Here is a 23,958-nt window from a genome sequence, read left to right as displayed (position 1 = left end):
AAAACTCTCAATTAATAACTGTGGAAGTGCATCTTGAACACTAAGTTGAGAGCACGCAATAAGTTAATATGCGATAAGCAGTAAGCTTGAAATGCGCAGATGAAGAAGAAGACGTTTTTACAAAGCTCAAAACTTCTCACTGTCAGAAATTCGAAAAAAATGTGGTGTAGTGGTAAGCGTGATTACCTCTCACCCCAGCAGGCCTGGGTTCAATCCCAGTCGGCGCCACCGGGATGTTCTGAGGCATAACATCTCTGATCACGCCTTCTTTCGGAAGGGAAGTAAATCCTTTGGTCCCCGGTTCATGAGTTGATGGGTCGATAGGGGTAGGGTTCAGGTGTGGGAGCTGTCTCCCTGGCGTCGGTATCATTGGTGCTCAGAAAACAAGATCGACGGAAAACAAATCAAGGAAAAAAAACCTTAAGACTGATTTTCAGATCACAAACTAGGATACTTTTCAAAATTTGGGCCGGCAGTGGTACTAATTATGGAAGAAATCTGTTCGCAAATATCCTAGAGGTGACATTTGAAAACATCTTTAGTCCGGGAGTTCGAATGTAATAGATATACTGCAGATCCGGCAACCCATTTCAGAATGCCTGGTATTTAATCAACTATTTAGTTGAATATGAGAGTTTGTTTCTTTGAAGAACTCGAATAGCTGGTACAATTTGGATCTCTTGCGTCTTAAACGGAAAAAGGACAAATGGTACAAAAAGTTTTGTAGATCAAATAATGACAATCATTGCACTTGGTACACAATAGCTTGTAGAAGTATTCACAATCGATAAAGAAAACTCGTTGTGAATAAGTACAAAGGAAGATTGATCAGCATCAAAACAACAGCAAAGAGTTATGGGAAATTTTGAAATCTTTATTAAAACCTAGTAATTGCAAACCGCGGTCCATAACTTTTATTGGCACATTAGAACAGTCAGAACAAGTAATTGCAGCTAAGTTTAATGATTGTTTTGTAGACAGTGTTTCATCGATTAATCAATCCATTGAATTGGTCGATGACGAAATAAAACAACCAGTTAATAGTAGTTGTAGATTTAAAGGTTTTCACCCAATTACTTTAGAAGAAATTAGAGTTATTTGCTTTTCATTAGGAAAATCGGCTGGAGTAGATAATGTTAATGCTAGAGTTATTCAATAGCTGGACCTCATTAATCAATCATTGCAATCTGGGCACGTGCCGCAAATTGGAAAAGAATATTTAGTTCCTATATAAAAACTGGCTGGGACGATTAAAGCCGAAGATTTTCGTCCCATCAAGATGTTGCACACATTAGAGAAAATTTGGAACTTGTTATAAAAGGCCAACTGTTAGAATATTTAAATAGTAACTGTTTGTTGATACCGGAACAATTGGGATACCAGGATGGTTATTCTTGTGGAACCGGGTTAAACTTAGTGTTAGCTAAATGGTTAGCTTTTGGTGCATTGAAAGTTTCAAAGAATAGAAACACAAATCATTTGGAGGGGCCATAGCCTCCTCTGCCCTCCCATGCCCCCCCCCCCTTGCGCATGCCACTGGAGCTGCCTCCCTGGCGTCGGTAGCATTGGTGCTCAGCACGGAAAACAAGATCGACGGAAAACAAACTAAGGAAAAAAAATTTAATCATGGTGAATCATCATTTATACACATTGGTGAAAAGCACACGAAAAACCTCTTTCGACCTTTTGTCCATTCGATCTTTAGTTCATTTCGTTCATTTGCCCATTCGATCTTTAGTTCATTTCGTTCATTTTTCCATTTGACGGTTTGTCCTTTCGATTTTATGTCCCTCTAAGTTTAATTTAATTTTTTCACGACAATCTATAATAACTTTTCAACTAAAAGAAGTAACAGCTTGATTGCTAGAGCATAAAAGTGCGCCATCAAAAGTTCTAAAAGTTTCTTGGAAAAGTAATTTACGAGAAAACAGCTTTATCAAACATTGTACTTTCCAATTACGATATAACTTGCTTCCTTTTTCGAGATGATGTGGAAGTTTCAAATTTGACTCATAGCCTAATGACTACAAACAGCAGTGCAGAACTTACGCACGGCATGCATGACATCAGCAGGTTCAGTTCCCCGATGTGGGATTAAAATCAGACATGACCATTAAAAACAAATGAATCAGGAAAAGGTGACCAAAGCGTACATCGTTCATACTTAAGAGCATTTTTTTTTTAATTCTACAACGCCCGCATCCACCCGGAGGTGATACCTGTTACCTGTTGCGTAATGGCTGTAAAAATACAATAGAGTAACAGCATGGCTGATTTTTGCAACATATGACGATAGTAAAAAAAGTTACGGCAGTGTATTTGGTGCGAGAAATTTGCTGAATTGTTAATGCACACTTCCGAAAACACGCAACAAAATACGTAAATGTGTACATTTTGAATCTAAAATACCCTACACACTTAGAAAAAGTAATGTAAATTTAAGTACTCTGAGACTGACATGTACGAGCGTCAATTTTGACTTAAAATTTAGTCATAATAGACGCAAAATTCAGCTCAATCAAACGTATTTTCGAACTTTTCAGTCTCGGAGCACTTAATTTTACATGACATGTTTGTTTACGTCTCATCCTTTATGTCAAAGATGGATTCCGTCAGTGTAAGATTAGGTATTTCTAAGTGTGTAATAAAAATACTCAAAAATACCTCGAAAATACTTTGTACAAGACATACATAACATTACATACATTTCATAATGAGTTGAATACACTTGAGCATGAGCATGATTGACCGCCCACGGTTGCTATTCTGTTATTACCAGGTCAGCTGTAATTACACAGAGAACCAATAGACGATGTTTGGGACTAGAAATCATCCTCAATGTGTAAAAACTGGTGATCTCAAACCAGCGCAATACCAGCGCCGGTCGCGCACGAATGCAGGTCAAGAAAGGAATGGGTAGGAATGTGTTGACGTGACACTTGCTTTGGTGGAAGCCAAGGAGTCCTCTGCACTTCCACGAGGAATCACAGAGATGTTGGGTAAAAGGGGTTGGGTTTGCAGCACGGTTCGTTTTGGTAAACGATAAGCGGAATTGATGTCCTAACGATCATATCAGTGCTAACATTTGAAAACGGCGCAAAAGCCATTTGTAAACAAATGGTTTGTGGGCCCTTTACTCGCTACCCGAAGAACGCCCACGCAAACCAACAGCATCGTCAGGAAGGGGAAAATTTCCCCTACCCGATGTTGCTGTTGTGTCGCGTGGGTGTACTTCAAGTAGTGAGTAAAGGGCCCACAAACCATTTGTTTACAAATGGCTTTTGTGCCGTTTTCAAATGTTAGCACTGATATAACGTGAAGCAGAGTTGCGACCTATCACAGTCACGATCATCAAACAGCTGATGGTAGTAACGCTTTGTACATTCCGATCAATGTGCTCGTCGAAGCTCTCTCCATGACCATCCATTAAGTTGACGAAAGAAGTAAAAAGCAACTGGTGATTGTCGTTTTCTGTTGTGATCCATCATTCCTGACAATCACGACACTCAGCTGTGCTCGTTTTGAAGCAGTTGCTGCTTTGCTTGCTTATGTGAGTGTGTTGGTGAGTGAGCCCAACAGCTTCCGTTTAATGTTGCCTGCTTTGTTTGTAACTCACACACTCGCGCCTGCCGAGACGAACTTGGAATGCATTGGCATTGTTTTCATTTTCTTCTGTCGTTTCGCTTTTTCTCATGATCGTACTGCAGAAGCCTTCACTGTTTTCGTTGTGCTTTTCATTATCAACAGCGAGTGTAACGTTTTGCTTGTGAGCAGCGACCATTACTGGTGATTGTTGTTTGCCATGGCTCTAACTCTCACTGCGTGACAAAACGATCTGTCCGCGATAGTCGGTTGATGAGAAGACGAGTGTCACGTGCGTGTCATGATATTTTGCATCACTGGCGTGAAGGAGCTTGGGATTGAACCCACGGTCTTCTGCTCAGTAGGCGAAAACGTTTACCACTAGGCAGACGAGCTCCTTGTTGTTATTAACATGTAGTTGCTGTTATTACCATGTAGTCATGTTAACAAAATACACGATAAACAAGCGATCTTACCGTACATTTTTAATATGAAAGGACCTGGGACCGCGTTTTTCTGCTCAGTAAGCAAGCCACTGCAACCGACGATCTTTCAAATCCAAAAACTAAAAGCTACGAAAGAGTACTTAGGCCTTCATTAAGATCCACTTTCACGTGACGTTCAATGCTTTGATTTGCTTTACATGGTTCAGGTAATCATAACAAGCTATGACCGACGTGACGATTGTTTATGCCCTGGCTAAACAAGCTATTCAAATGAAATTACGTTTTGGAATCTCACTTGGCATGTTATAAACAACATAAATACGCGATAATTCTAATATTTTCAGCGGTTGATGGTTAATTTTAAGTAAACTAATGGTACTGCCCACGGCGACTACAACGGCGATCCGACAGCGACTACGACGGCGAATACGACGGCGCATACGACGACAACAGCGAATTTGTAACTTACCATTTGTGAAGGATATAACACCTTTGCCCGGCACCTCCACTTGAGCTTCATGCCTACTATCTGTCACTTTTTGCTAAAATATTTAATAACTAATACTTCCTTCAACGAAAACAAATTTTCTTGCATTGCCATGGTCATCTGGGAGGAGGTTCGCGTTTAGTGCTTTCCCCAAGAGCCGTTCACGGCCACCAGCTACTGCCTGTCCAGTCTTTGGCGTATCCAGCGAGGCATGATTTAGCTTACTCACAATCTCCGACACTGGAGAGAGACTAGCTGATTCACGGCAACGTCGGCCACCGAATCACCTCCAACACACCAATTTACCAACCGGACCGTGTTCAAACTCGCACGCGGTGACGAGACTTTCGATAGAACTACGCGCCGAAAGCGTGACATCCGACCACGTTCAACCGGCCTCCCGGGAGGCAATGAAAATCATAAGCACACTTACACACCGCTGGTTAAAAAAAAACACACCCGTGCAAAGAAACGGATCCAATAAACGTCTCTCTCGCCATAGAAAACTCGTCGTCTTCGAACGGCAAAAAAAGGCTAATAATGAATTGAATACACTTTAATACAAATCGAAAATACTCAAGTTGACAGTCCCTCGATTTGGTGGTCTCAAGTATACATCTATAAGCGTACCACATTCTAGTCGAAGTTCTAGAACGACACTTTGTTTGTTTTGATTCGTCATGTGTTGCTGCCAGCACTGCCCCGCGGTGTAACCGCAACCGAACGACATCACCGCTTCAACTGGCGAACGGTGTTACCAAGACTTAAAACGTCAAAGTGTACAAGTGGACGGACAATGACGTGGCCGATGAGAGGTTGTCTGTAGAAAATCTTAGAGGTGAAAAGAAAGTTAGAAGTAAATTGAAGTTATTGTAATTATCTTTGAATTAGGCCTAAAACTATGTTTTTTCAGTTCTTACAGCTAAAGTTGTACTTAAACTATCTTACCCTAAACTATAACAGATAGTTATTACAGTTAGCAGAGCAGCCGTAAGTTTATATGAAATACAATTAGAAACTATGTATAACCTAAAATTTATCGCAGATTGCTTCACATACGAGGATTTCGGTTAGGCATTAATATTCCATACGCTCAAACCGAATAATTGTAAGTAGTATTATAACTAAATGAGTTAAATGCTTACCTAAGCTAATAAATATTGCAGTTAAAGCTGTATTCGCACCCATAAATTCGAGTTTGCGAGCTGCTAATTAAAACGGTTGTGAGCCCTATTGTTCCCGGAACAAACCTTTAAAATTATTCGCCATGCCGAAATCGGATTCATTGACTAACCCCACCAACCCAGCCACACCGGAGAAGGGTCAAACATCCAGCTGCGTCTGCTGTGATCGCCCGGACGCGGTCGACGATGCGATGCGCGGGAGTATGCGCGGAAGTATCTACATCGGTGGCAGATTGATCGTGGACTTGTGGACACTGTTTGCCGCTGAGTGTATGTTCCCGAACAACAACGTCCAGCGCTAGGGCGGCACGTTTGATGCTAAAAAAGAAGCTGTTGGAAGAGCAGCAAGCGATGGAAAAACGTCATTTGGTGGAAAAATATAAGATGCTGGAGGAGGAGTTGCACGAAACGGACGATTCGGTCAGCAACAGGAGCAAGGTCAGTAGAAGGACGAGTCTGGACAGAGTGAAGCACTGGCAACAGCAATGCGATGAGCAGTCCGATGTTTCTGATGGTCTTCCGTTAGTAGGCCAATCCGCAGATACTGCAGCAGCTGCATTGAACAGCCAGGGTCAGATTGACTCGGGGAAAACGATGCCGGATGTGCAGCGGGAGCCAACCGATGAGGTCAACAAGCTAATTTGGCAAAAGTTGGCTACGGATGCAACGAGGCGACAAGAGCTGAGGCATGCAGAGCACCGTCAGCAATCCAGCTTCAAGCAGCCACAGTTGAATTCAACGTTGAAGCCGTTAGGCGTTCCTGAACGGTGCCGTGAGGAGAGGTATCAGCAGCAGTATACCGGCGCGATCCCTAAAATAGGTCCGAAGCAGCAACAGGTAACCAACCCAAGAGGTAAAGTCGAACCCCAAGTGCCCCCCATAACACATCAAGGTAAGTCACTCGGTGATCCAATAATAAATCCACCATTACCACCAAAAATTGAAAACTCCCTCCAACAAATTATGAAGCAATTTGGAACGTTGGCACCATTTGCCACGATTTCCTCCAATGAAACAAATACTGTTCCCCCTTCGTTTGGAACAAATGTTGGCTTTCCGCCACCGGCAAATCCGATTCAATCTTCCGGATTAGCTCCCCCAACTGCGGGATCGCCGATTGTTGGCTCTTCGCCACTTGCGTCTGGAACAGTTTTCCCGCAACAGGGACTGTCGAATGTTGGCTTTCCGTCACATGTAAATCCGGTACTATCCGTTGGAGCAGTTCCCCCACCGCCGGGTCTGCCCATTACTGATCAATTTACCCCCTCCCCCTCGCAGCTAGCCGCGCGTCAAGTGATGCCCCGCGATCTACCCACGTTTTCGGGTGACCCAGCTGATTGGCCGATATTTATAAGTAGCTTCATGAATAGTTCGCTTGCATGTGGTTACAACAGCGCCGAAAACCTCGCGCGTCTGCAGCGTTGTTTGAGAGGGTCCGCGTACGAATCTGTCAAGAGCAGGTTGCTGCTGCCTGAATCAGTGCCTCAAGTGATAGATACCCTTCGTTTGCTGTACGGGCGACCTGAATTGTTAATTAATGCTCTACTGCAGAAGGTGCGTAGTGTTCCGGCGCCAAAAGCGGAGAAATTGGAGACCATAATCGACTTTGGAATGGCTGTGCGAAGCCTCAGCGATCATCTGGAAGCCGCAGGACAGCAAGACCACCTTTCCAACCCAACGTTGCTGATGTAGCTGGTGGAGAAACTTCCTGCGCACACTAAAATGCAGTGGGCAGACTATATGCAGCAGCACCCGGTAGTCAACCTAAAGGCGTTTGGAGATTTCATGCTCAGAGTTATCACAGCAGTCAGCAGAGTTACAATGTACGTCGGTGGGAACAGTGGTGGTCAGCAGAAGCCGAAGCAGAAGGGAGCGGTGAATGCCCACACTAGCGAAGCAGAGCAAGTTCGAGAGCCAGTTCGGGATAAAGTTCGAGTATGTTCTTGCTGTAAAAGGTCAGGTCATCACGTGACAGAATGTTCCACGTACAAAGCGTATACCGTAGACAACCGGTGGAAGTTCGCGCAAGATAACGGGCTTTGTCGGAGTTGTCTTAACGCACACGGAAGAAGAAGCTGCAGAAATTCAACACGGTGTGTAATCGAGGGATGCCAATATCGCCATCATCCGTTGCTGCATTCCAATCGACCCAATGCCAGCGGGCGGCATACACAAGGTATGTCAACCGTGCAGAACCATACGCATCGGCAATACAAGCAAGCTCTTCTGTTTCGCATTATTCCTGTCATCATCTCCGGTCCGCGAGCTACTATCGAAACCTTTGCTTTTCTGGATGACGGCTCGGATCTCTCGCTCATCGACAGCAGTCTGGTGGAGCAACTGGGAGTCAACGGTTGGACCGAACCTTTGTGCCTGAAGTGGACAGGAAACGTCACCAGAGTCGAGCCAGAATCGAAAAACGTTCGAATTACGATCAAGGGAACAAATAGTCAAAAACTGTTCTCTCTCAACGATGTCCGCACCGTGAAGGAGCTCACGTTGCCGGAACAGAGTCTCAACTATGATGAGCTATCACAACGCTATCGTTATCTTCAAGGTTTGCCTATCGACAACTACGCGAAGGCAGTTCCTCGACTCTTGATAGGTGTGAACAACGTGAGCCTTACAGTCCCGCTGCAGGTGAAAGAAGGCAAGAGAGGTGAACCTATTGCCGTGAAGACTAGGCTAGGATGGTGTATCTTCGGTGGCAGTGGAAATGAAGGTGCACATTCGCTGAATTACCACACTTGTGAGTGTCACAGTGATCAGCAGCTACATAACGCAGATTCAGGTTTGTTCCGGGAACAATAGGGCTCACAACCGTTTTAATTAGCAGCTCGCAAACTCGAATTTATGGGTGCGAATACAGCTTTAACTGCAATATTTATTAGCTTAGGTAAGCATTTAACTCATTTAGTTATAATACTACTTACAATTATTCGGTTTGAGCGTATGGAATATTAATGCCTAACCGAAATCCTCGTATGTGAAGCAATCTGCGATAAATTTTAGGTTATACATAGTTTCTAATTGTATTTCATATAAACTTACGGCTGCTCTGCTAACTGTGATAACTATCTGTTATAGTTTAGGGTAAGATAGTTTAAGTACAACTTTAGCTGTAAGAACTGAAAAAACATAGTTTTAGGCCTAATTCAAAGATAATTACAATAACTTCAATTTACTTCTAACTTTCTTTTCACCTCTAAGATTTTCTACAGACAACCTCTCATCGGCCACGTCATTGTCCGTCCACTTGTACACTTTGACGTTTTAAGTCTTGGTAACACCGTTCGCCAGTTGAAGCGGTGATGTCGTTCGGTTGCGGTTACACCGCGGGGCAGTGCTGGCAGCAACATCCTCCCCCCCGTAACACTGGCCACCGGTTCCAGTTTTACCACCAGACTCAACCTCCAACACGGCCAACTTCGACACCGGTCTACGTAACATCCCCCTCGCAGTCTGAACTATAGCTTGCCGAACTCGTCCGTCTTCCGAAGCCACGACATCCTTGATCCTTCCTCGAATCCATCCGTTCCTACGGGCGTCGTCCACTACAAGGACTAGATCCCCAACAGCAACAGGCGTTACTTCTCCAAACCACTTCATCCGTTTGGTCAGCATCGGGAGATATTCCCGAATCCAACGCTTCCAGAACACGTCCAGTTGATATTGTATTAGATTCCAGGAAGTCTTAACTGCGGAAGCCGCGTCACTGAACGTTACTGCAGGCTGGCGAACACCCGTTGAGTTTCCTAGGAGGAAGTGATTTGGCGTCAGAGCTTCCCCTTCGGCAGCGTCTAGGGGCAAGTAGGTAAGCGGACGGCTGTTAACAATGCCCTCGGCTTCGACTACTAGTGTTCCTAGTCCCTCGTCGTCCAGTTTCCGATCGTTGTTGTAAGCTGCCTCCATAGCCGACTTAATCGACCGTACCATCCTTTCCCATGCTCCGCCCATGTGAGGTGCTCCTGGCGGAATGAAATTCCACTTCGTATCTGTATTAGTGAACGTCGCTGCCAATTCGCTGTGTATACACTCGAGCTCCTCCCGCAGCAGACGTTCGGCACCTTTGAAGTTGATACCATTATCGGTATAGATTTCTGCCGGCGCCCTTCGGCGGCAGACAAAACGGCGTATGCACTTGATGCACGACGGTGTAGAAAGGCTGTGAGCAACCTCGACATGAACGGCGCGTGTAGTGAGACAAGTGAATAGGCAGATCCAGCGTTTAGCAGCACTCCTCCCTACTTTCACTAATAACGGCCCGAAGAAATCGATGCCGGTGTAGGTGAATGGTCGAGTGAACGACGACAAACGAGCCACCGGCAACGGCGCCATTCGTGGAACCGTGGGATACGTCTTCTTCACCTTGCACCACTGGCACGTTGCTGAAACTTGCTTCACCACCGTCCTCAATCGGGAAATGTTGTAGTACTGTCGGACTTCGTTCACTACCGTTTCGGAATTTCCGTGGCGAAAGGCTCGATGGAAATCATCTACCACTAGCTTTGTCACCGGGTGCTTTCTCGGGAGGATCACCGGGAATCTGGCATCGAACGATGCATGCGGTGCCGCTCCAATTCTTCCTTCGACTCGTAGAACTCCGTTCTCGTCCAGCATCGGCGTTAACTGGTATAAGCTGCTTGTTTTGGGTAGCTCAGTGTGTCCTCTCGAGAACAGGATCATCTCCTCAGGATATTCGTTCCATTGCACCATCCGCATTATCGTATCCTTCGCTTTTCGTAGTTCATTTTGGCTCAGGTACAGCAATTCCGGCTTCTCTCTTCGTTGTCTACGCTGAAAGTTGTCCACGAAACGATGTACGTACGCTACTGCTCCCAGAAGTCGCCGTCACTTTGAGAAACGGGAAAAGTCCACCACAATCTCTGGAATCGTCGTTCCTTTGATTACAAAGCAGGTTCGTAGTTCCTCGTCAGGTTGCGCCGAAGTTTTCACCTGTTTCGGCCAGTTCTCTTCGGGAAACCGTAAAAATTCCGGACCCTTGAACCACTCGTCGGTGATTTTCGGGCAAGGGTTCTTGCTCCATTTTGTAGCAGCATCGGCAGGGTTTAGTTTGCTAGGAACCCATCGCCACTCTGCTACGTCCGTCGTAGACAACAATTCCCCAACTCTGCATGCAACGTACTGTTTGTACCGGCGATGATCGGCACGCAACCAGGCTAACACAGTTGCGGAGTCACTCCACAGGAAACGCTGCTTCACTTCGACGGTGTGGCATTCCTGAACGAACGACATCAAACGACTGCCAAGGACCGCTGCTTGCAACTCCAAGCGGGGAATCGAGAGTGGCTTCAGAGGTGCGACCTTTGTTTTCGCTGCTACTATCGAGCATTCTGATTCGCCCTTAGCGTTGACCACCCTGAAATACGCCACAGCGGAGAATGCGGATTCGCTTGCATCCACGAAAATGTGTAGCTGAAGCTGTTCATACGTTTTCTTGATTGCGTCCTTGAAATAACATCGTGGGATCCGCAGATGGCTGATCTTAGGGAAAAGGCTGGTCCACTTGATCCAGCGACCAAATATATCTTCTGGCACTCTTTCGTCCCACTGTATTCCAGCTCGCCAAACGTCTTGGAGAAGGATCTTTCCGTGAACTAGAAATACGCTTAGGATTCCCAGAGGATCGAATATCCCCATCAAGCATTTAAGCATCTGCCGTTTGGTTGGCCGCTCACCGTTGTCTATCGCCCGCTGAATCTCCTCCTTCAAATCCATCGAGAACCGCAGCTCGTCTTCGGTAGTGTGCCACAACATGCCCAGTACTCGATCGCTACTGTCCACGGCGCTCAGGCAAAGACTTTTGCTTGCCTTCGGATCCTCCTCTTCCAACTCACGAAGTACTGCGATGCTGTTTGAAAGCCAATTCCTAAGCTGAAATCCTCCTTTCTCGTGAATCGATCTGATTTCACGCGATACTCGTTCTGCTTCTTCCTCGTTCTCGAAACTGTCGAGGTAATCATCCACGTAGTGGTTATTCAGAATTCCCTCCACTGCTCTTGGGAATTGTTCAGCGTATTCTTCGGCATTTCTATTTTTGATATACTGTGCCGAAGCCGGCGAACACGTGGATCCAAATGTTGCCACGTCCATAAGGTATATTTCGAGTGGCTCCAACGGATCGCTCCGGAACACGAAGCGTTGAGAATGCCGGTCCCTCATACGAATCAACATCTGGTGGAACATTTCTTTGATGTCCGCAGAAACTCCCACCTTGTACTGCCGAAAGCCTGACAAAACGGCTGGAAGCAATGTAAGCTGGTCTGGACCTTTCAGCAGCATGGAATTCAGGGATATTCCATCCACTATCGCTGCCGCATCCCAAATAAGCCGAACTTTACCCGGTTTCCGTGGGTTGGTCACTGCGCCTAACGGTAGATACCACACTCGTTTCGGCTCCGCTTGCGCTAATTCGTCTTCCGTCACTCGATGTGCATAGCCTTTGATCTGGTACTCTGCTATCTGCTTCTTAATATTAGCCGCTAGCTCAGGATCCCGATTCATCTTGCGCTCCAGACACTCAAATCGTTTAACCGCCATATTGTAGCTGTCCGGAAACTCGATGTTGTCGTATCTCCACAGCAGACCCGTTTCGAACCGTTCATCTACTCGGGTAGTCGTCTCCTCCATGATTCTTCTAGCACGCTTGTCCTCTTCTGATTCCAGCTGTACTGAAGGCTTTACCCCCGCATCTTCTATCAGGAAGTAATCCTTCAGTACAGCTGGAATCAGTCAGTAAGTTTGACAGATAAAATGAGGGGCTCGAGTTTCGAGGGGTGCTTGGGACCAAAGAGAGTATCAGAGCTGAGCTAAAAAGTTGAGCACGTTTCTTTGGGACCTTCTGGTCTTAGAGTTACCTCTATGGTTGTACTTCGGACTTGTTACATTGGACGATTTTTCACAAAGACATAATTAATGATTGGTCGTTTTATTCTACACCATCTAGATTCCCTTTCAGACTACAGAATATAGTACCTAACACCGGGAAATCACTCGTACCCTTAGTACCCTTAGATTAGTTTTCCACGACCTTTAGATAATAAGCACCAATCATGCTGGGAAAACAAAATGACCCAAGTAACTATCAATCACCCAAGCGGCGCTGGTGGTGTAGTGGTAGGCGTGATTGCCTCTCACCCCAGCAGACCTGGGTTCAATCGCAGTTGGCGCCACCGGGATGTTCTGAGGCATAACATCTCTGATCACGCCTTCCTTCGGATGGGAAGTAAAGCCGTTGGTCCCCGGTTCATGAGTTGATGGGTCGATAGGTAGGGTCCAGGTGTGGGAGCCTCCTCCCTGGCGTCGGTAGCATTGGTGCTCAGCACGGAAAACAAATCAAGGGAAAAAAAACTATCAAGCACCCATCATACTAAACTGTCCATTGGCAATTTGTTAAATATGATTATCTTAAACAAATGAAAATAAATTTAAATTTATGTTTTTGTAGCACATAAAATGAAAGAAACCCAATTGTGTTTTTTATCGATTGATTCGATTTGTTTACATTTGTTACCTAAGATATATTGCAAAATTACGCAAGAAATGTAGATTTTTACGAAATTAGAACTCTTTCCGAGGTTCTAGTATAAGTGGTAAGATTTATTTTAACCGAACTGCTCTACCAAATATTTGTTTTCTGTTGTTTCTTCTGAAATCGATATTTTTGAAAAATGTTATAATTTTCATACATTTTTTGGCGCCATGCTGTCATTAGCTGTGAGCTTACGTTAATCCATTCTAATTCGTTTCAGCTGCAGCTGGTTGCAAATGATAGCTATAGGTCTACTATTATTTGTATTGGTGTGGTGCAGATTGCACCAGCGGGGTCACCGGGAATTGGTTCCAAACAAAGAAAAGTACAATAACTTTCATTATGAACCGGTTTACTAAAAAAGTAGAAGGGTCTGTGCCTAGGGGCACTAACGGAAGCTTGACGTAGGACCGCTAGTGGACGGAACAAATGTGAACATTTAGTTCTTTTAATTGATCAATCATCAATTATCTTAACTCTTTCCGTTTTTTATTTGTAAGCGTATCACATCTGTAGTATTTATTTCAAAGAGAGAGTTGATGAAGAGAATCCAAGGGACTGTCAACTTGAGTATTTTCGATTCATCTACCCGACTTTAAATGGTGTATTTTGATTTTTTTGTTATTTATAAATTTTTAAGTTTTGTGCATTTTGGTATTAAAGTGTATTCAATTCACCCCTCACAGGATTTCCTTCCGAATTATATGAATGGGGCGGGGCGGAAAGTATCGTTTGTGCAGAATATTTAAAAAAGGAGGGACTTCGAGAGATTGAACTCGTGAGAGCTAATTTTTTCACAAATTTAATTTTATTGGCTTTCTGGGGACTGAATATACACCCAAAGCGAATTATTCCCACTTCTCTCAAAACTACTGATTCCGATCATAGCCTAGCGGTGGGACTTCTTCCTCCTTCTCTATGGTTGCTCATATGAACTCTGCAGCTCGCAGCCTTTCGTTGTTGTTGAAAGCACTCCTGCTGCTGCTGCTGCTGCTGCTGCTACTACTGCTACTGCTGGACTGGACACCACCATGATTGAATGAGCACCGTTCAGTGGGACCGCATCGAATTCGATTTTTAAATCTGTGTTAGAGAATGCGCTGATTTCAGGCAATGGGTGATAATTTTAATCACCATTGCTACAGTTGGAGATTTGTGTATTTTTCAATAGTGACCTATTGAAAATTAATAAAGTGTTCATTTTTAGCAGATTGGTAGATAAATTTCCAATCGTTTGGTTTGTTTAGAATTAAAATCCATCTGCTATTGGTCAAAACCTGACCTCTTTTCGTAATGCTGTGCATTTTGGTTTTTTGAAATTGCGTGGCTTCTATAGATCCTGTGGAGATCTATCTAGCCCTGATGTATGTGTTGGTAGAGGGAAAAATGTAAACTTTGCGGGAGACGATGTCTTAACACTCGAAATCAATTTTGTGAAATATGAAGTAAAACCAATCCTAGCTAGTTCTGCATGATGATTTTGTTTGATTTTAATGATTTGTAAAGTCGCCGGGAAATACCAGCTGGCTATTTGTTGTTTTTTTTTATGATAACTCCTTACTTGAAAACAGGCAAAAACTCACAAACAGGCTGCTTTTTCATGGTATACAGTATTCAATAATCAATAAATTATCTCAACATTTAGTAGCAAACCATTCATACACTTTGGTAACATACAAACAATTCTATAATCCACTTTAAATTTCATATGTAAGCGCCGATTGAAACAATCTTTTCGACGTTACTACAAGGGTGCTGATTAAACGAAAGAAACGAATCGTGTGGAATGAAAGCCGAGGAAAAACTAATTGCACCAATATATTCAGGCATGCAATTCCACATCTTCTATAGACAAGTTGAGCCTTGATAGCTAGCTGCTTACGGGAACTGATGACCTTGACTTGAATAATACTCTTTAACAATTTTTTGATGGCCCTGAAAAGGACCGTTTTGTAGTGATGGTTGAGTAATTCTGAGCTGGGTGTTCAACACGGATGAGGCTGTCGAGCTGTATGTCGTTTGGAGCGAGGGTGACACGCTTGGCATAGATGACCGACCCGCAGTGACTCACGAAGAGCTTCTGATTCCGATCCATAGCATAGCGGTGCAGCTTCTTCCTCCTTTGATGGTTGCTTATGTGGGTTCTGCAGCTCGCTGCTTGCAGGCAGCCTTTCGTTGTTACTGGAGAACAATTTTCAACGCCACACGAAAAAAGCACTGCTACTGCTGCTACTAATTTCGACGACAGAACACCACCACACAGTGGTGTGGTCGTTGGGAGCGTGTAGTTCTGAGTATGGCGATGAGTGTGCAAAATATTACGCAATTCCATCCTCCCTAATCGCACGCGGACGAGGATCGGAGAACATTCGGAAGCATTGTTATCGTATAGAAATCAAAGACGTAGTCCTACGTCAAAACACGCTTGTTAGTGGTATTAACAACCTCTCAGCCCCGTAACGTGGGTAGATCACCTTTTCGTGGTACGTTACGGGATGTAAGATCTACCACCGATTCCTAGTACCGACTACTTTAAACTAGGGGAACATGATTTTTCAGTAATCAAAGGAACACATCTTAGTCCTTGTTACTTTGTATGCCTTGTTGATAGTGATATGTCCTCAGGTTGCCTGGACCGAGGATGATATTGAAACAAGGAAAAAATGAGTTAGTTAGTCCTCACCTATGTGATTCCTAATCTCCTATTCGTTGTTCCGTAGTTGGAAGTGGTTAAGACTAGGGTTCTGATGCATGGTCACTATCGGTGTCATTCTTTAATTTTGTTGCTAAGGAATCCTATGTTGACTCACAAAGGGGCGCGCTTTTGGAGGGTGTTCCAACACTCCGAAGGGTATAAATAGCAGGACCTTTCAATTAGAATCGATTCCTTGCGATGAAGGCAAGAATGACAACTGTATCAAAACCGAATACTTCATCATTTCTCAATAGTGATGAAGTAATGCGACATGCACTAAACTAAAACGCTGTCCAGACTGGAGAGTTATAACATGTTATAACGGTTGTCAAATAATTGCAACACAGAAACCACCATCAAGATAGCGCTATAACATGTTCTAACTCTATAGCCTGAACGTACTATAAGGACACTGGATGTACTACAATAGATCAAATTACTGGTCGCAATAGTTTCATGTCCCGAACAGAGGAAAAAAAGCAACCTCTTAATTGGGTTCTTTAAATTCATATTCGTAATCTGCATTAAAAATGGAAACTAAACTCAAAATTTCATCATACACTGGAACTATTTCAAATAAGTACGATTACATTAGCAAAAATCACCTTATTAGCGCCCCTCGGTGTCACTTTGTATGGGAGCGAGCTGTCAGTTTGTTAGTTTAGTGTCAAACAGTGAAGTTATTATTTTGCTTTAAATCTTGATTTAAAAAATCGAGATGAAAGTGTGTGGGTTTGAAAAAAATATCTGTGCTGTGCTCAGAAAACGGAGCTCTTTCAGGTGATAGATGCCCTTATCCGATGATGATGTTGGTTTGCGTGGGCGTACTTTGGTTCGCGTGTAAAGGGCTTTAGAAAGTTTGTTTACAAATGCTTTTGTGTCGTTATCAAATGTTACGCCTGAGATAAAAACCAATACATTTTCCAAAATTAAAGAACCCAATTAGCAAGGTATAAACCGATATTAGGATTAATGGTAGAAAGATGAATCACTCAGTTCCTGAATCGATATTTCAAGCGGGATTAGATCATCTACTTCACAAATGCCCATAACGTAGATTCCAGATTGCCTCTCATGCGTGCCGATTGTATGAGGGATGATGATGATCTGGAGCCTAAGTTAGGCGCAGGAGGGATAAAGTATTGTATGTAAAGCAGCGTGACACATGAATCCGATGACGGCGTGGGCAGGTGTGGAAATGTTGTCTGCGCAGTCACCAAACAACAGAAATCAAAATTGTGAATAAGCTGCGAGGTGGACTTCCACATGCGGAGCAAAGGAAAACAAATGGATAAAAGCATTCGAGCAGTTAAAAATTACGTTTCTATTACAGATTTGCATGAAAAGAATGCAGCATTTGCAATGTTTAGCGACTTGAACAGATTATGTAATGAGGTCACCGGAAGACTTTTTAAATGATTCTGTAATTTTTATTAAATAACCTTACATTAGATGTAAGACAAAACAATGCATAGTCTCTTATTTGATCGAATTATTCCTTCATCATCAATAAATGGATTTAGATTTCTAAGATTACTTTGTCTATCAACTTCACCAATGGATTTTAAGCAAAAAATTGCTTTTGAATACGCATCATGTTGAGCCTTTTTAATGAGCATTAATTCCGCTCTGTCTAAATCACACCAAAACATAATAGCCTGGCCGAGCGAGTGAACCGAACCATCGTCGGACGTGCGTGGTGCATGGTTTTTGAAGTGGATCTGCCAAAGACTTTCTGGGCGGAAGCAACAGTTTTCACTGGTTTTGTTGATAGAACTGACACCGACGGTTTGAAAAAAGCCCTTTCAAAAGAATCTTCGGTAGACTCTTTGGATTGCTGTAAGATATCACTTGGCGCATCATGCATGATGGTTTCCAGCTGTTGCTGCTGTTGCATTGATGTTCCAGGACCCGGGGTAAACTGTTGCTCGACTGATGCATATCTCGAATCAATATTACGACGATCATCTGGAACATGATCGATATTTGAATATTGATTACGCATTGTTACCGTCCATATATCAAGAGCAAATTTTCATTACGTCGAATGTAACAAAGGTAAACAAAGTCGAGCTATCAGTGTCAATCGATGCTCCTGCTATTACACTATATACTGTCCGAATATAGGATCACATCCCATTTTTAAATTCATTTACCAGTCGAATTGCTTTTTGACGTAATCACCTTCCGATCAAAATAGTTTTCGATGTTACTTAAGTCACCCGATTTCTATGGAGATGCCGTTTGCCTTAAGTAACAGCACTGAGAAACCCGTGAAAAGTGTACTTTCGTCGTTTCGTTTTCTCATTATTAAAGTGAATAAATCGAACTGTTTGTTGCTAAGATGATTTCCGTGGTCCTAAAATGATGAATGGGCTGCACGTAAGGAGACGTAATTGATAATTCTCCCGAATATCCTGGTAAATACACTTTGACTTAAGTAACAATAGGGGCCACCAAACGACGTATAATAACTTTTGACTCAAAAACCAGTATTTCTTAGCATGAAAGCTAGCGATTTGCCTTTGTATGATTAAAACCCGGCTAAATATGTTAAACATTGCTATCACTATGAGATTATATGTGTTTAATTGGAAATAGGAATAACTTTTCGGTAATCAAAACAAAACTTTATTTTTCTCGGATCGGTGCGAATGTTACTTACGACATAATGAAAATTTGCTCTTGATATCATACATTACCATTCATATCCGCCTCTTCAAATCCGTGAAGAGTCTCTTCTGGTTCATGCTCGATTTGGCTTGCACAAGCATCTCGTTTTATTTCGCGCCACACATAAAAAAATTTCGTATCACTTATGGGTCCGGACCAAACAGCATTTGAGTAATTATTCTCAAATCTTTTCAATTGTGCAACCTTAAGGTAGGATTCTAATCCAGGCAATGTAGTATTGGCTTCTTCGGCTTCAATATTTCGATTTGAATTGGTTGCCGGTTCCATTGAACTGCTTCTCATATCCGCTGAGGTTGATTTTTCCTGATTCTCTTTTGTTAACAGCATAGCATAGTTTACTGCATTAGGATTCCACGGATATATAAAGACCACACTTCCGGAATCCGTTGGCCAACGTTGTACATATATTGCCCATACCATCAAAAGCTCGCTTCAATAAAGGTGCAAATTCATGCCTTTTCAAAAGCGCCCATTATTTACACATGTCAATATATTGACAAACATCGTATTGTCAATTTTCCTTACAATATTATCAATATATAAATATTGAAAACATTAATGACAATACGCTAAAGCATTCGTTACACAGGTCAATATATTGACATACTGACAATATTATTGAAAAGGTAATATTGATGACGATGGATTGATGACGAGTATTGTTGAAAACTAAGTTTCATTTCACTTTGTCAATATTCTTCTCCTACCCAAGTGAAGGGAGAACGTACGTCATTTAGATCGACTGACACACAAAGCACATTCACGCATGCAGTGTTGCCATTTTGTTTAAATCTTCGTGTGTGATATAAAATTGAATTCAAACTAAAAAAAAGCATCCTCTTACAGTAGCCAATCACTACCCAGCCTTCATCTATATGGATGTCCATTTTCTACAAAATCACAAGCATAATCATGTATTTTTTTTTACTTCAAAAATAAATAAATACTTTCTGCGTTTCACATGCCTACATCGTCTCTTCTAAAAAATATTGACAGTGTCTTATTGGATCTTTCAGTAGAGTGGAAGGATAGTACGATGGTTGTCATGTTTCACGCACAATCTGACGTTTGAAAATGGATTTTACCATAGGAGTAAGGGGCTACAGATTTGCCGTCAACGCCAATATCAATTAGGTATATGAAAGCAATAACCCACGTTAGCGGTACATCCTATGTTAATTAATAAACTATATGCGTGACCATTAATACAGTTTTATGGCATATTATCTACATCAACTTTTTTAATCGTCTTCTGGTTGAAGTTAACTTTTGAGTATTAATAATCAACAATATAAATTGGCTAAAAATTATAAGACGATTTCATCTTGGTAAAACTGGTAAAACTAGTGTAGAATTATGATAAAACTAAGCATTATATGTATGGTTAACATTAGGTAAACATTATTGATTCGAAGGAAAAGGTGAGCTATGTAACAATTTGGATGGTAAAATGTATACCTAGTTCTTTTGTCATACCGTAAACAACATTCCTTTGAATTGATATGAAAACTTAAGAATGGATCTGGAATAGATCATTATGTAATACTACTTATTTTAAAAATCATAAAAATAATTTAAAATGTACAAGCATAAGTAAAGGTTGGGTGAAAATTAGTTTTCAATGGTACACACTAAACCAGGCCTTCGCTGTTCGGTAATTTTGAACTACGGAACTTTTCGGTATAAGTTTAAAAATCAGCTAAAAATTTAACAATTTTGAAATTTTTTACGAAATTGTACGGACCTAGTTAAAACAGTTAAATGATAATGTGTCGATTTTATTAATTTCTTACGAGTAATGAAAATTTAAAATTTTACCAACTTAGGTGATATTAAGTGTGTAGTTAGTATTTTCTAAAGGTCCAGTAACGCCGTTTCTGTTTTGACCTGAGTGCAAACATTAAACGCTAAACACACTTTATTTCGCTGACCCGTGTTTCTTGTGAGGGGAAATTGAGACAAGTAATATTGACTTCAATACATTGAGGTTAAAAGGCTTCAAACGTATTGCCATTAATGTTGTCAATATTCGCATATTGATGATATTGATAGTAAAATTTACTGTTTTCTGTCAATATATTCTGAGTATTGATAAAGTGAAATGAAAATCAGCTTTTCGTCAATACTTGTCATCAATCATCATCATCAATATCACCTTTTCAATAATATTGTCAGTATATCAATTTATTGTCAATATATTGTCATGTGTAATGGGCGCTAAAGATTCGCCAGCACGATAAGTACGCCAATCAATAAGACTGGAATAAGCGTCCTCTAAAAAATGTGACGTCCAGAGGCTGCAGAACGTGCGTTGAGTTTGGGTATAGACATATTAATACGATTTGATTTTCCCGGCAAAACTCCGCGGTCTGCAGAGAAACGTGAGACTTATGACCGTCTACGAAAACTATAACGGGCAATGTAACCTTTGATCGTAGTAACCATGGGTGAAAAACAATTTTTAGGCACTCAAAAAATGTCTCCTGTCTGTGTCATCCACCCGGAGGCATTCTTCCCAATAGACCAACCATCCGGAGCGCTGTGGGAAATTTCTACTGGGAGACGTTGTTTGTACGGAAACAATATCATCGGTGGAGCAAGTACACCTACCGCGCTAGCAGAAAATAGAACTGTGTAGCACTCTTTTTCCTAATTAGCATTCGATGTATGCACATACTTTTCGCCGGTTTCCGCAAAAACAGATTCTTTGTGGGCACAAGTCAAATTGATGTTTCATCCATATTGAAAATTCGGGTCGGATGCTTCATAGCATCTTTCAAGCTAGCTTGTTTAATATGCCGGACAACTTCTTCAAACCAGCTCCTAATGTTACCTTCAGTGACATACGTCCGCTGTTTCGAAAGAGAACTTGAGATTCTTCGGGAAATGTTGGGATGCCGTTTCAAAAATAGTGTTAACCATGTTCGACCAGGAGCATGCGTATTATGGAAACTTGATTTTCCTGTGGATTTAAGGTAATATGCGACCGATGTTTTCAGACGTTGGGAGTCCACCGGGAAGCCAGCCCTAGCCATCTCGATTATTCACTGGATGATGCGGTCCTCCTCTTGTTTATTTTAAACGTTGTTCTTCCTGGACGCATTACTTCCGAAGTGCCAAGGGCAATTTTTTTTTTACGAAGTGTGCTTTCCGGGATTGCATGGACTTTTGCGGCTCGACGAACCGAAAATCCTCTTCTGACCATATCCATGGCCAGAACCATGTGATTTTGGTTGTGCTGCACATTCTTCCGGCCACGATTTATCTTGGAACACTCTGCGCATGACTAGGAACATAAATAAAAACAATGGTGCCTAATTCTGCGCATTAGTAAATCGTAATTTTGCACAAAAAATATGTATGTAACCGCTAGTTTTTGAGAAGGATACGATTAATGCAAATATATCTTGCCAACTGCGGTAAATATTTCAATTCTTTTACTGGTTTCACTTCGAAATTTAAAAGAACACTTCGAACGCGTTCGAACGTTCAAGCTAACGGAGCTGATTTTTTGACATTTTCAGTGTTTGTCGATTGTGTTTTTTTTTTTATTTTGTTCACTTAATTTTTGTAAAATCCAAATATTATTGTGAATTCAGATATTTTATTTAACAGTGCTTCAAAGAAAAATAATATTGTGGTGATAACAATGAGTAATGTTCGAAAAATGTAGAAAGAATGCTTGAAATGCGCACAATTAGGAACTGCGCACAATTAGGGGCGGTCGCGGTATGTATATTACCTTTGTATGTATGGTTTGAGAACTATAATAGTAATGGCTATGATAGTCACTTGAGTCAATGTATATTTTTTACTATCGGTCAACTTTATGTGGGATATATCGCGAATTTTGTCATTGGTATTTGTAATGGCGTTATAGTTTATTTCGCAGTGCTGTGATAAATATTCCGTTAATTAAGTGTGAAATTGTACTTGTGCCGCGGTAGAATTGATCGTACGCGTGCCCCGTAGTGATCATTTAGTGCTTTCGTTCGTTTTTACTTGTGTCTCTGTAGTGTTGCATGTAAAGTTTATGCGTATAGGTGGATAGATATGGTAGAGTGTGCAATATGTTATTTGGGAATTTTAGAAAGTGATCTGCCGGTTATCAAGGTGGGTAAGTGTGCTCGTGTATTTCATTGCAAATACACTACACTTATGCGGACTCAGGCTTATCACGGACAATGCAAATGTTCTGTTCAAGTGTCATAATTGTCTATCAGATCAGAGTTGCGACGAGCAGAATGATCTGATCTCGCGCGTCAAAAGGATAGAGGAAGAGATGAAGAATGTATTTCAACTCTCGGACTCGATCACTGGCATGCGAGATCACATTGCTGCTCAGATAGACATCGTGTTAAAGAGCGGGATGGTAGACATTAGCCGAAATGTAAATGGTATTGAAAAATTAATTTGTGAGAAATTGAACAATACAGGCATAACATTTGATAACGGCACAAAAGCATTTGTAAACAAACTTTCTAAGGCCCTTTACACGCGAACCAAAGTACGCCCACGCAAACCAATACCACTTTCGGAAAGGTGATAGTTGCCCCTATCCGATGATGTTAAGGGTGCGTGGGCGTACTTTGGTTCGCGTGTAAAGGGCCTTAGAAAGTTTGTTTACAAATGCTTTTATGCCGTTATCAAATGTTATGCCTGAATATGAAAAACTCATAAGTTATAAAAAAAATGACCAGCGCAGTGTATCTAGGATGCTTCAGTAGGAATCGGACCAAAATTCCGGACGCAAAAAACGTAAATTTGTAATTGGTAATAATGATAATAATGATGATGTGTTTTCAAGAAAATGCGAGTTTTGCGGTGCCACTTCGGTGCCAAGATTGAAAATAGTGGGCATAAGCGATCAGTATTCCTCCGATGTCTTCATTTCATTCTCCCGCGAGTTTTTCCGCTGTTCTTATGCAACATGGAATGCGACGTCATACTCAGTGTTGCACACGAACAGCTCTTGTACTTCATTGTATCAGAGATGCTTGTTGATTGTTGGAGATGTCATTATTATAAAGTCAATCTGTTTTATCAATATTAAATGTATGCGTACGATTATTGTACATAATACAGCCATGGGAAAGCGAAATCATTACCTTTCACTCTATTATTAAGGATATAAGTACGAAAAAAAAGGTAAATACATACGTGATACAGAAAAATACTCGCTAAAGATATAGTTTTTGATACTATTAGTTTAAAATAATCGTCCAGCACCAGAACCAGAACATATCAAATGACGTGGAAGTACTAGGCTGTGATGAAGTTGCCGAAGATCTTTCCTCCCAGCGTACTCAACATCGAGA

At 41.9% G+C, this 23,958-nt stretch overlaps 1 protein-coding gene across 1 annotated transcript; it reads right to left on the bottom strand.

The window, feature by feature from the left end:
• Positions 1–8,972: 8,972 nt before the first annotated feature.
• On the bottom strand, positions 8,973–10,421 carry LOC135709106 (uncharacterized). The gene has a single exon (XM_065231305.1). The coding sequence runs from the start codon at positions 10,419–10,421 to the stop codon at positions 8,973–8,975; it is 1,449 nt and encodes a 482-aa protein (XP_065087377.1).
• Positions 10,422–23,958: the final 13,537 nt, after the last annotated feature.

Source organism: Ochlerotatus camptorhynchus, unplaced genomic scaffold (genome assembly GCF_037179485.1).
Source record: "Ochlerotatus camptorhynchus isolate MF236.1 unplaced genomic scaffold, CSIRO-AGI_Acam_v1.1 ptg000349l, whole genome shotgun sequence".
NCBI lineage: Eukaryota > Metazoa > Arthropoda > Insecta > Diptera > Culicidae > Ochlerotatus > Ochlerotatus camptorhynchus.
Note: the sequence above shows the minus strand (reverse complement) of the source record. Positions and strands in the feature narration are given on the sequence as shown.